The sequence below is a fragment of the Poeciliopsis prolifica genome, unplaced genomic scaffold, assembly GCF_027474105.1.
Source record: "Poeciliopsis prolifica strain line A6 unplaced genomic scaffold, Auburn_PproV2 SCAFFOLD014, whole genome shotgun sequence".
NCBI lineage: Eukaryota > Metazoa > Chordata > Actinopteri > Cyprinodontiformes > Poeciliidae > Poeciliopsis > Poeciliopsis prolifica.
The window spans coordinates 6,012,736-6,026,864 of NW_026562389.1; the positions used below are offsets into that span (position 1 = coordinate 6,012,736).

General features: G+C 36.5%; 1 protein-coding gene across 3 annotated transcripts; it reads left to right on the forward strand.

Annotated features, from left to right (window-relative positions):
• The first annotated feature begins 539 nt into the window (after positions 1-539).
• On the forward strand, positions 540-13,788 carry si:dkey-164f24.2 (uncharacterized protein LOC566607 homolog). Of its 3 annotated transcripts, none has more exons than XR_008606587.1 (12): positions 541-686; positions 3,765-4,208; positions 8,329-8,376; positions 9,034-9,072; positions 9,210-9,515; positions 9,641-9,673; positions 9,797-9,862; positions 10,298-10,387; positions 10,790-10,888; positions 11,884-12,000; positions 12,551-12,664; positions 12,754-13,788. XR_008606587.1 is itself a non-coding variant. In XM_055039833.1 (12 exons), exons 1-11 carry the CDS (start codon positions 642-644, stop codon positions 12,611-12,613), a joined length of 1,350 nt encoding a protein of 449 aa, XP_054895808.1. In that variant the 5' UTR covers positions 541-641; the 3' UTR covers positions 12,614-12,650; positions 12,754-13,788. The 3 variants fall into 3 exon arrangements, 1 of the variants encoding a protein (XP_054895808.1); XM_055039833.1 differs by having other exon boundaries at positions 12,551-12,650; XR_008606588.1 differs by lacking the exon at positions 8,329-8,376 and having other exon boundaries at positions 540-686.
• The last annotated feature ends 341 nt before the right edge of the window (positions 13,789-14,129 follow it).

A 14,129-nucleotide genomic window follows, 5' to 3' on the forward strand; every position in this document is an offset into this window, starting at 1 on the left:
ACACAAAAGCATATTTATTTCATGTAATAAGCGTACATTCCCTGCTGCCCAAGACGTTTCCTGCTGCCCAAGACGTTTCAGACAATGGCTCCTCACAGCTTCTGCAGTGCAGGGGGCGAGTTTTCTCTCTTTGTGTTCCCAGCATCAAACAATGCCATCTATTCTTTTGCTTTATAATTTCAATCCATTCAAAACTCTGTTTGTAGTTGCACATTCTAATTTCCCCGGAGGAATGTGTTTAGTTAATGTCTTCTCACGATTTTGACTGAGTGTGGAAGTTTTTACGATCTGGCTGACAAAACATCAATGCAGCAGAAAACCTTAAATGTGAGCCAAGCCAGTAGACCTCTCTGTGTTTTGATGGAGCTCTTACATAACGTAACTCACCGTCCAAAATGTAGGCAGGTCGTCCAGCGCTCATCCAGCCATGTAACACAGCGGTGGAGCGCATGCGCGCGTCTTTTTGCTGTCGCTCTTTGTCTCGACACGCCCCCCTCCCATCTCCCATCCCAGTCCGCCTATAGGTTCGGTGCAAAGGTAAAAGGGGGGAAATAGGAGGCTTTACAGACATCCACATTACTCTCTCTCTCTGCCTGTTTCACTCCTTTCAGTCTCTTTTGAATTTTTCCAGCAGATCCAAAATGCCAAGCAAGAGGAAGAAGAACAAGCGTCGCATGAGGAGGGTGGTGAGTGATGACAGGCGCACTTTTTATTGTTAGCAAAACAGATTTACTCTGCATAGCGTTTCTTTATTTATTTATTTTTTCTCTTTAAATTTTTATTATAAGCAAATGAAAACACAAACAGTGCTGACTGTTTATTTTGAGATGAACATAGTGTTCAGGTTTAGCATAAAAATGCAGAAGGAAGGTAGAGGTGGGGGAAAAAAAATGTATGTGCTTAAATTTCACTGAACGAGAAAATAACCAAACTTAACCTAAGTAGATTTGATTTTTCAAAATCTGATAAAGCCATATTCAACCATTTTATTCAACCATTTTGTTTACTTCTTGGCATTTCCAAAGTCAAGAGAGAGATTAACATAATTCAGTTATTATTTATGTTATTTTATTTTACAAATAGACAGCACTCTCTAAAACACGTGAAAAAATAAATAGCAAAAAATAAAAAATAAAATAAATAAACCAACAAAGGACCCATATCTTTGTCTTAATATAAGTAACTCACTAATTTATACGGTTCCATCTTGTCTATTTCTCTTGTGTCTGGGGTGGAACTATTTTTGAACACGGAATGCTCAAAGGAAATGAGTGGGTGTGGCAGAGTGGAGATCTGTGTGAGTGAGAAAGTAACACAGAAGCTCCATTTTCGTCAAGGGCAAATTTTTTATTTGTAACCGTGAAAATCTTTTTATATGCAAACATTTAGCGTTGTCTTTTACATTCATCATTGTTCATTGTTATGAAAAATATTTGATAATTATGTAACCAAAGAAAATAACAACTCTGTATAATCTAAAGAAATGAGAGAAGACACTGTTATTATCCAAAGCAAGAGTTTTTGTATACATTAGTTTTTGGACTGGCATCCACTCTGCTGTTAACAACAAATTAAACAATTTATTAATTAAAGAAACTATCTCTTTTGGTATCATAACATTTTTTTCACTCATTTTTGCAGTTTGTCTTGTCTGTAATGTAACTATGAGGATATTTCTTTAACTAATTGCAAAGTTTCACACTTGATTTAGAAGCCTTTTAAATGTCAAATTGGATTTTTGGATTTTAGAGAAGCACTAATCTGTTTTGCTCACTCATAATTTCCCTTTGTTGTTTTCTTGGGAACTATTACCCCTAGGTAAGAAACCAATGTGTTGCATTTTCCGTCATAGAAGTAATTTGGATTCTATCGGAAAATGAAGAAATTCTAAGATTATCCTTATTTATGCTTCAAAACAGTCATAACTGACTGTTAATAAACCCCAAAAATGTACATGCTAATTTGTTGATGTTTGATTTACAGTTATTTGCTTTGGTTCATTTGAAGATTTGGATGAAAATATTTGTTTGCTTGTTTTTCATTAATTGACCTTGCCAATCACCAGTTAGAACCTGTGAAACCTGTCTACGAACAACAGACAAAGAATAACCTTTACAGTTCTAGGATGTGTTTTTAATTGTTATCAATGTGCATTCTCTCTGTTTAGTAAAATAATAAACCACAGATGTTTTACCAGGCTTTACAGCAGGTGAGACAACCCATGTACGACCTGTTGTTGCCCAAATGTGCCATCTTTAGCTGGAATCTGCTCCTCTCAGCACCACAGGGCTGGTTTTGGTGATGTGTTGACTGTAGGATTGGGCTGCAAAGGTTTTGCCAGGTTGAAATGTGCACAATCTCGCTGGTTTTCAGAGTCCATTATTGACACTTAGATAAAATGGTCTCCTTAAGTCATCTTCAGTTTTGTGTTATCGCTAATCACCTTAGAGAAATCAGAACCTGACTGATGTATATCTATTTCTGTTCTCTAAATTTGGTTCTTTATAAATTGTCTTTTTTCTGTTCCCAGTCCAAAGCGGGCTGCTGAATATCAAGCTTTGTCTGGACATCGGCAACAGAGGCCGTGTTTTGACGGTGGTCGGACGGACAGGACATACACCCCTCACACACACAGGCACTTTTGGCTTGCACCACTGGTCTAGCAATGCAGAGCTGGCTGTTGGCCTAACAAAAGCATTTTTGGGGAGTGATTATAACCTGATTATGAAGTGATTAGACCCACTGTCTGGCCCGCGGGGCACCCATCAGTGCTGCTGACTCGCACGGTTTCTCTTCCCGCTTCACCAAACCTGTCAGGACTGTTCTGATTCAACTAATTAGCTCCCATTATCTAACTAGCCTTGTTGGGTCCAGTCCCAGTTGCCCCCTCCCTCCAGTGGTCTGCCCTCCTAAAATCTCCACCAAAGCCTGAGGTGGTTTTGTCCAAAGCTGAAAAATATGTTGAACCTGGCAAGTATGGCATGTCTGGTATTTCTGTAGGTGCCAGGCTGAGCTACAGTTTGCCAATAATATCAAGCTTTTAAGGGCATTTAAAAGTAAAAACCAGTTAAAATTCCATAAGGTATTGTATCAGGCCTTATGTTTATCTGTCATTAGAAACACCTTGCAAAAACAGTAATACCACCTGAAAATGTTTTCCGTAAAATTACATTACAAATATAAACTTCACTGGGTTTTATCGGGATTATCTGTGATTCATAGTTGTGCTGTTGATAGGTTGCAGGTCCTCAGTATTTACTGTGAACCTCTTGGATGCTATTTTAGTGAATGCTTTATCATTATTAGAGTCATTTTAGATGGACAGTCATGTCTTGGTATATTTTCAGTTACACTCTTTCTATTTTCACTCAAATTATTGATAAAGGCTTCAAATAATTGTTTAGAAATTGTTTTATGACCTACTCTGTTTTAAATATGTACACATTTTCATTCCTAGCCTATTTGTTTCTATAATTTTGTTTCTTTATCACAATATTGTGATAAAGAAACAAATAATTATTAGTTCATCACCTAAAATCCCAGTGATGGATTGGATTTTGTGGTTGTAACATGACAAAATGTGAAATAGTTTAATAGTTAGTCAAGAATGTAAGAATAGTTATATAGCTAGATCATTATCAAATGCAGAAAAATGAATATATCTGTGGCAATAAAGATCAAAATTCATCTTAATACTCGTTCTGTATTGAGTCATTAGTGGTTAACATGCATGTATGTTTTTTTTTCTGTTTTTCTTGTTATAGCAAGCCCAGAGGAGAGCGCTTGAGGATCAGCATGCAGCCAATCCACCAATCAAAGCCAGCTCAGGGATTGCCATTAGTGCGCCCCCTACAGCAACTCCCAAAAAAGCAGCAAAAATTTCACCACCCACTCGAGAAAAGCGCCCACAGGTCATTCCCATTTCTGCCCCTGCAGTGGAACCTCCAAAATTTGAACCACAGCCTGTTGTGAAAGAAGAAGCAGCAGAGGCCTTTGTGGCTGAGGTAGCTGCATCAGATGATGGTGTGCTGTTGGAGCAGGCTACTGTGGAGGTGGAATCCAGAGTGGGGGATGAAGTTGAAGGTCCAGCTCGTGTCGCAAAAGAAGCACCAATTAAAAGTATTCCTCCAGCGGAACCCTCTACGGTTGAAGATGATCTGACGAAGGAGGCTGAAGTTCCTGTTCCTGAAACAAAGCCCGTCTCTGAGGTAATTCAATAATTTCTTTTTCATTTACAAGTTCTGAAGGAATGGTTTGATTTGCACATAACTACAAATGTAGAGCAGTTGTATTAATTGAAGTGATTCAATTTGCAAGAAACATTTACATCTAGAGGAGACTCTCTTAGGATGTGCTACAGGCAGTTACTGGAGCATCCAACAGAGCATAAAGATGTTTTAGAAAGCATTAGCAGCACCTGACAGTTTGATAAGAAATTGTTTTTGAGTGTTGTGTGCCTGGTGGTTGGTATCAAAATGTAATTAATAGTAGCCAAATTTTGGAACCAGTCGAGACAGATGTGCATTCACATTTTTGCCACCCTTCCTGTGCGGTGACCTTAACTGCCAGATAGTTTGTGTTAACACATAGACAGGTAGATGATGGAGGCTGTGAAGCAGGGAGAACAACATGTTCCATTTAGGAAACATGGGGAAAATAAAGGAGAAGTTTGCAGCCTGCAGCAGTGAACGGTGTTTTCACCGTTTAATATGGAGGATCAGTGACTTTAAAATAATTCTTTATATGAGAGAATGAGAGACAGATGCATACTTTGCCTTTTGACATATTGACAAGAAGGATGTGATGAAGTTTTATTTTTACCCACTTGCAGGAAGCGAATTCTGGATTTATCTGCAGGTTTTCTATAAAAATATAAATCACTAATCATACTGGATACAGTAAACTTTTGTGTTTCCTCTGTCATCTTGTAAAATGAGCTTTTGCAGAGTTTAAGCATTTTAAATACATCCTTCTTTGTCACTGCCAATTTTGTTTCTGCTATTTAATTTTGAATCATAATATTCTTTGTGTTCAAAGCTGATATTTACCTCACTATGGCTGCAAACTTTGTTTGAGCTTTCTTTTCTTTTCTGTTTTGCTGTATCGAAGCAGCCTGCTCATCTTCTAACCTCTGATGTCAGCAGAACTGCTGCTTGCTGATTAGATTTTATTTGCTGAACCATTTTCTGTAAACCCAAGAGATTAGTGAAATCCCTTTCCTTTCCCATTCCAATGTTAAATTTAGGCTTCAGGAAGTAGTAGTCGCAGGATGTATTTGTGATTGGTGATTTGCTATTTGTGTCAACAAGATGGAGATCCTAATGACATAGCCAGTAATAACTTATTTTTGGAATGGAAAAACTTTGCAAGCTTGTTGAAATTGCCACCTGCAATAGTGTATGGATAGGTAAACCTATAGCAGAACTAAAGTAGAATCTTTACTTCTTTCAATACAACAAAACAATCAGTCTTCTGATTGACCACTTTGATTGGTTCCTGTCTGAGCAATTTAAGATTATTTAAAAATCTCAAACTCAATGTTAACATGCAGAAGGCAGATGCTTCAAATACAGATGCTACTTTGTGTCTTGACAAACAGCACAAAGATGAATCACAAATTCAAATGATTTCTACAGACATTATTTTCAACAAATGTACTAATAAGACAAAAATCATCTTTCCAATTACATAAGTTTTCACAGTTTCTGAGATTTTCAAACTCTATTTACAAAAACTTTATTAATTATAGATGGTCATGCCAATTTGACTTATTTTTTGGACATTGCATTGTTGGACAAACATATCCAGAGCTTTACCAAAGTTTACTCAGAGAACAAGCTTAATGCAGAATCGGTACAGACATAAATTGGTGAGACAAAACTGATTCTATGGAGAAGCCGCTGAGTTTCAGGTGAGCATGCATCTCTTCTTGATTAGACAAGAGTCGGGTGTTTCTGTTTGCTGAAGCCTGAAGCAGCTGAAGATGGAGCTTCTGCTTGAGCTGAACATTTTGTACCTCTTTTTTCTACCATGCTTCTGTTCGCCACTCCTCCCTAGTTTGGTCTCTCACTGCTATTCTCTATTTGCATGCATCCTTCACTCCCATATTCTGCAAGGTCATTTTTACATCTGTCTTGAAGTTAAAATAATTCTTCCCTCTCTTTTCAAACTTTGTCTAAAGCTACTCCTGACAGTTTCAGTTTGAGACAAATTTCACAGAGGCTGCATGTGTATCTACTGTAGATCAGAACATGGTGTTCTCTTTATCTTAACTGTGAGTTCATTTTTGCTTTTTAGGCCCTTTTGTTCTGAAGAAGGCCTTTACTTTCAGATTTAAATGATTTGATGAAAGCTGGTCTATGTAGATGACAACTTGGGGGATATTTCGTACAGTAAACTCGTCCTACATTTAGAAAAAGAACTGGCACAAGGTAACGCTAAATTATTTATCATCAGAGTATGAAGGTTTTCAATATTCATGAGCATCTCTCTGTGATTGCCAGTATGGCTCAGCACACTTGGCTGCACAGTGGATGCCGCCCCAGTGATCATTTAGGTGATGGCTATCAGGAAATTGAAAGGCCTGGCAGGCTTCTCTTCTCATGTGGCAATTTTTAGTTATTGCTCTCTGAAAAAAATGCCAGGTACCTCAGTGGGTTACATTCTCCAGACTGTGATTGGAATAAAAGTTGTCAACTATCCTGATGTTAAAAATGTCTCACATTCAAGTAAAAATGCAGAGAATTTAAGAACCTTTTGTTTATTTTTGTTCTTTGGAGGTCCGATGGGTTTCTGGAAGTAAAAAAAGTTAAATCTAAGGATTTCTAATTCCCTCTTAAGATCATTAATCATACAATTTTAGAACTTGGTTAGTCAATAATATAGTTTATAAAGAAAGATTAACTTGCTTAATATTTCTGATGAATGTAATTGTAGGTTTATTGTCATGATATGTGGCTGAGAGGTGGCTGAGGACCCAGGTTGGAATGAAGTAGTGATGTTTTAATGATCAAAAGAAACAAAAAATACAATAATCCAGGCAGCACAGATGAGCAAAAGGCTGATGCTCACAACTAGTAGCAACTGGAACAAATCAATAACTGATAGCAGACAAGACGACAGACTTGACTGACAACTAGACAGATTAGATAAGGATCCAACTAGGAACACAGGTGAGATTAAATAGGGTAATCAGGGAACGACACATCCCTGGGAACAATCAAGGGTAGACAGGACAACATGGAGACTCAATAGACACAGAAACCTAAAATAAACACACAGAGAGATTTGGATCGGAGGCTTTTTCTGATTTTAAATATTTTCAACAGGACTGTTTCTTAACCTGGTTTAAGGTCTTTGTAGTCCTGTCATATCGTTTATTGTAGTTTCTTGGGAGTTGGTGAGATTTGTGTTTTAACAAAGAGCAAAATGCACCTAAAATAAAAGTAGTAGTCTTGAAAGAAAAGAAGACAATTGATGGAAGAAGCAATTGATAAACAGATGTTCAAATGTGAGACCTAATTAAAGGTGATTCACAGGTTTAGTCTGGCAAACTTTGGGATGCACTTAACACATCCCTAAGGTGAAGACAGTAGCAACACTTGAAGTGCAGAAAAATAACTTTATTAGTGGACCAACCCGTTCAGTAAGTTGTGCCAGAAATGTTTTGGATTTCTGCATTTCACACTTTTAAACGTCTTAAAAATTTTACATTACATTATATCTAGATGATCATATGATCATGCAGAACGACGAATGAGGATAACATATGCTGTGAGATTATTAAAAGGAAAGAACTGAGTTGATGGCAAAGACAGTTTTAAAGATCTGACTTGAAAAATACCCAGGAGTGAAGAGAGGGAGTAACTGCTTGCAGTCATCCAGTTGGTTGCGAGATTTTCATGAAAGTCGTAGGACGTTCCTCCCCTTTTTCCAAACTGTTACACTGATCACACAAAGCATCTAAAGAAAATGTTCACTGGCTGTTTGCGTTAGTGCAGAACTGGGAGCCCAACTTTACAAGCTACTTCTGGCACGCATTTCCTGGTATGGCCACAGAAAACCTGATCAGGCTGTCACTGAGATATTTATTTTCTGTTAAATGCCTCAAGGCTGACAAAATGTCATTTTGAAGCTTGGGCACATTTTTAAAAGTCCAGTGTGTCCCTCCTAAAGCTTGACCTTTACATTTTTAGGCATGGGTAAGCTGCAGAGAATGAGGCAGTTTTATTGAACAACTTGACATGCTTGTTAAGAAGCACTCTTTATCTTCAGGTGTTCTTTTGTTTTGTTGACATAAGAACAACATTTTTAACCTCTTCTTCACAGGTTACAACCCCAGGCGAGGCTCCAGTGGTGGTTGCTGCAGAAGCTGAAGTAAATCTAACTTAAACTTTCATTTTTACCTAAAACACTTTGCTTTGCCCCTGACTGTAACTTAAATCAACCATATGTCTTCTTGTTTTAAGCCAGAGGCTGATTAGGCAGGTGAGCGTCTGAGTGAAGCAGGTTTTGAACCTTTAGACTGACGCCAACCTGAGGCCTTTTATAAATCAGCTCCTCCTAAAGAGCCACAAATTCTTAATGGTTTAAATACTGTGTTCTACTTTTTACATTTCATTGTTTGGCCTGATGCGTTTCCTTTTGTTTTAAGTAAACACTGTGAATCTTAAATCAGACAACCCTTGTAACAGCTAAAGTCATGCAAAAGACTCTTTGCTGCTTCCACGGGACTTTAGAGTGAAGGTTTCAACTGGGTGCTGCCTAAAGAAACTATTTTTAAATTTATTTTCAGTACATGTAAGGATCCTTTCAGGAGTAGGAGTTTTGGCAGTTCACTGCTCTGGAGCAAGCATTACCTAATACTATAAAAGAGCTGTGAAGGTAGTATAAATTCATTAAGTTTTTAGTTGGATCCTCCTGAGCACATACTCAATTGTTTTAAATTGTGTGTTTGTTCATCTGGGAATCTATTGATGAATTTATTCATATGTATAAAAGGTTAACTGAAAATATATTTTGTATTTCATATAGACAGAAGACAATGAAGACGCACAGACAGAAATGGGTCAGGTACGTTTTTTACGACCCGGACGTTCTGGTAGTGTAATGTAATCCACTTATCTCTATTAAGAAAAGTCAGTATTCCTAGGGACCCTTTTTGTCCTCTAGATTAATGTTGAATGTTTTGTGTTGTGATAACTTTGTAGACACAGGATGTCTGCGAGGCAGAAGAAGACACTGAGACCAAGGAGGAACTCGAAGTGTCCATAACTGAAGAAGTAACCATATCAGAGTCAGTAAAGGAACAGGCTGAAGAACCAGTGGGAGAAGATCTTACCAGTGACCAAAGTCCTGCTGAAGTAGGACATGCTGCAGAAAAAACTGAATCTGATACTGGACCAGAGGTGGAGGTTGTCATAGAAAGACTGGAGTCGGCAGAGCCACCTGAGGATGGGGAGGAAAAACTGGAAGACTCAGCTGCACTCAGTGTCCAATCTGTTGCAGCCATAGAGGTTAATAATTTTATGTAAATCTCATATAATATAATTAATTAACTGTGTAGTGTTTCTTTATGTCACTGTAACTATTTCCTCCAAGTCAACAATAGACGTCTCTGTATTTTGTCTGACTACATCAGGGTGCTCTTGGCCAACCTGTGGAAATCCCAGCAGTAAGAACCTTATCGTTTACTCCACTTTAAGAAACAACAATTTTATGTCACTATTAATAATTTCACTTTACTAAATGTAGTTGCTTTGTTAAATTGTAACATGGCAGCCTTTTTTCTCATCAGGTGTTAAATACGATCACTGAAGCTCCTTTGGATGAAGCTGACCCTCCTGTTGTTGAACATTCAGAGGTATAACCAAGAGTTTATTACTAGCACATGCCAAGAAAGGTTCATTTGATAGTAATTGTATTGTTTTTATGTCTGAGCTGCTAATTACAATATTAGCACAAAACTGTATGCATACCATCACATTCAAAGCAACAAAACCTGAAGAATCAGACTGCTACATAGAGACTGCCTCATTAAAATAATTAAATGCACTATTACCACACTTATGTTTTTGTTTATGTTTACTTACTGTTGTTTTTTAAATGATTTTTCAACTAACAAGTGTTAGATCATGGAAACACCATTTCATTTTGTTCTATTCTATTTGGGACAAATAGAATAGAACAATTGGTTGTGATCAATGAAATTACAACCAACTGGTTTTTGATTGCTGTATAGTTTTGAAGATGGGAAACATCTTCAAAACTCTTCTCATGTTTTCCTTCTGTCACTCAGGGATCTGCTGACCTGCTGCTCCAACAATTAGCGGATACTGAATCTGTGTCAACAGTGAAGGATGTTTCAACGTCTGCTGTTGTGCAGCAGGTGGGATTTGTACAAAATCCTCTTTACTTTATGCTTGTTGGTCATGAATAACTGGAATAATTTTACAATAGTAGTTCCTGAGTGCTATGTTTATAACAATATATTGGGAAAACTGCAGTTACAACCTTGTTTATTCTACTATTATTTACGATTTCAGCTACTCATGGTTTAATTTCTGGGGAGCTTCTTATTGTTTCTATAGCTGATAAAAATTGTAACAAATAAAAGCAAAGCAAAAAGAGTCTAAAAATCATCTAAAAGAAAAAAAAAGACAAATACAATGGGCTTCTTGCTCAGTAGATCCCTGCTTTTATGTAAAGGTTAATTTATCAGCTGGACATCTTGTAACCTGTTCCTTCTCCTTTTTTTCAAATGCAATTTTTTTTCCTTTTTGATATTCAGGAAGCTGAGGGAACAGGGGACACTTTCATCCCCCAAACAGAATCAACGGATGCTGCTCCTGCAGAACCTGAAACAGATTCTGCTGCTCCTGCAGGAGAGGTAGGCACTCTTACCAGTGACCTTTATATATATATATATATATATATATATATATATATATATATATATATATATATATATATATATATATATATATATATATATATATATATATATATATATATATATATATATATATATATTATATATATATATACACGTTACAATACTCTTAATCATTTGTTTCATAATGCAAGAAGAAAACAAATATTTGTTTTTTTTTTCCACACTTAAATGTTTCACATCATCTAACAATTTTATTTTGTTAGATAAGCAACAAATAACAATGTTTTACAAAAGAGAATTTTATTTATTAAGAAACAACAAATCTAATTAATGTGGCCCTACATAAAAGTACAATAACCCCACTTGTTAAATTTTTAATGATCTATGACTACTTACACTTATGATACACACACTGGTTAGATTAATGTCATAGCAGTAGAATTGAGAAATTACACAAACACAGCCAGACTTTAAACATGAAGAAGGGTAAAAAAAAAAACTCAGAAGGCAACACATTATGCCCCAATCAAAAAAAACATATAAGTCTCATTACACAAGCTACAAAACAAGTTAATGTGAAATTGTATCAGCACAATGACACAGCAGAAACAGCAGAAAGTGCACCTCTAAAAACAAGACAGTTTTGCAGTGGCCTTATCAAGATACCAATTTAATTCTCATAAGACACAGTGGCTTAAAACTATAAAATATGAATTAATTAAAATAATTTTGCAAAGAAAGATGGTCAATAGTTCCTCCACATCAATGCAGAAACCAGTAAAAATGGATCATTGGAGTTTAAAAAATTTAATCATAATTTAAGAAAGGTTTTTTTGTATTTACTCTTTCGAAAATAAAAGTTTGCTGATTGGAAACATTTAAGTGGAACAAAAACAGGACACATTTTTAAGAAGGTAAATATGAAGAATAAGTGTACATGGTCAAGTTCTCACTTTGTTCTTGGACTTCATGTTTCCTTTCTTTTCCAGATTGCTGCTGCCAACCAAAAGTGTCTGGATGTGTCGTCAGAAGAAGTGAAATCCGGAGGCTGTGATGTTCCATGTCAGGGACAGCTTCCTGTTGAGGCTGTGCAGCTTGGTGGAGCGGTAATCAAGTTTGTGCATAATTCTAGTTCATCCTTGCTAACAGTTCCTGGATACTTGAAAGTGCCACCTTCATCAGTTGTCATGTTGTACTGTTGCCATGTTGTCATGTAGCGTCATTTGGTAAATGATGATACTTTTAATGCAAAGTTGCTGTAAAGCTGCCTTGAAAGTCCATTAAAAGTGCCAACTTTGCATTATGTCTTAAATAATTACACTTTAATGCAAAGTTGGCCCTTTTAATTTACTTTATAGGCAAGTTTTAGAACAACTTTGCATTAAAAGTGTCATTATTTACAAATGACACTTCATGACAACATTCAGACATTCAAAAAGACTCCTTCTTGTTCATGACAGGCGTTTTGTCATGTTTATGACAGTGTCATGTCAGCCTTATGCACACAATGTCAAATAAAGAGTTACTGGTGATCCTAACTGATCTAATACAAAATCTGATTTCACTTCAGACAGTGTGGAAAAGGGTTTATGTCTTTTTCTGTATTTGTGTTTTACAGCATGCTCACCAAAATGTATTTATTCTCTATGTGTACAGGAGCTTTCAGTGGAAATAACACAGAATGGAAACATTGTTCCTGAGGTCTCCATGGAGGGTTAAAGCCAAGGCACACAGCTCAGAAAACCGTTTTCTATGTGTAAGACTCTAAAAGTATGAAATAAATCTTTTAAAACACCTTTCTGTCTTTATTTGTAGTTATTCACTAATGATGATGCTCCTGCAACTTTTGTCTCTTTCAGATTCCCGTTGGAAGACTCAAAGCTTTTTCCAGGGAGTCAAGCAGACCTTTTCATTTTTTAAGGCTTAAAGGCAGAACAGGCAGGAAATCGAAGTGGGCATCCACACTTTGAAGTGCCTTTTCCTGTCCTGTACTCTGCTGAAACAGCAAACCAGATGTGAACACGCAGAAACGGCTTCTCTCACGACAGCAGCTGAGACCTATGAAAAAAAAGCAAACATCTTTGGTTCTTTTAAATACTTTGCTATGCAACAAAATCACAAAAAAATGAGTTTGACTAATATTTCAGGAGAAGGTGCTGAAGGCACGACAATCAGCAAAAGAAATATTTTTGCATCTTCTGTCTCAGAATATCTTCCTCCACAGTGCATAGACTTTATGCATATCAGTAGACTTGTAGCATTGATAATTGAATCTGTAGTTTGTTTGTTGGACAGTGTTGTTTTTTTGAAAGTCACTCGTTTAGCTTACCACTCTCTTTAAACCTTCCAATAAAATTAAAACTGGGCTAATTTTGATCAAAAACATATTTTTTACATATTTGGCAAATGTGTGGAAAAAAAAGTAATGTTTTAAGATTTGTTCTTAACTGAAACATGACAATAGTCATGTTTCATGACTACATTTTGCTTTACCAAGGATTTGGTGAAGCACCATCTCCCACCACAATTTTTTGCAGTTGTTTACAGCAGGTTTTGTGGAGAGAAATTAATTTGGGTTCACACTAAACAAAGATGGCAAAATAATTGTTTTGCTCATATTCTTTAACAGAACCATAGTTCAAAAATTCATGAGTCCATTTCCTTTACTGTCTACCATTGTTCACTGTCTTGACAAAGTGCCACTGTTAATGTTACAAAGCTGCATTATAAAGAGCAAGCTTTGATATTGAACAGAATATTGAATATCAAAATTAATTTCATAATTCATTTTGTATACACCGAGTAATGCATACACGATTGTTAAAATGGGTACTTTCTGAGTTATTGTTGGGCTGTCTTGACTTGTGAAATAAAGTTATAACTCTGTGATTTGATGTTGGCTTGCTAGCTTAACCTCAACCATTTAAGAAGCACTTCTCTGCCTGAAAACATTGTATGGAACTCAGTGTCTTGTATGGAACTCAGTGTCTTCTACTCTCATCTGAAACTTTGATGTGCTGCTTTGTACGTTTTCTGTCCTACAAGAGGTCACCCAGACAAGAGTTACCAACAGATGAGATCCTGATATTTGGTGACAACTGTCCCCAAATCTTTTCCGCACCAAAAAGCACTCTTTACTTAAGAAAAGATAATTACACTGATACGTCATTGTTACCTGTGCAACTGGAGACACAAGCGATGTTTGCAGATTTTATGTACCAGTAAATACAAACGT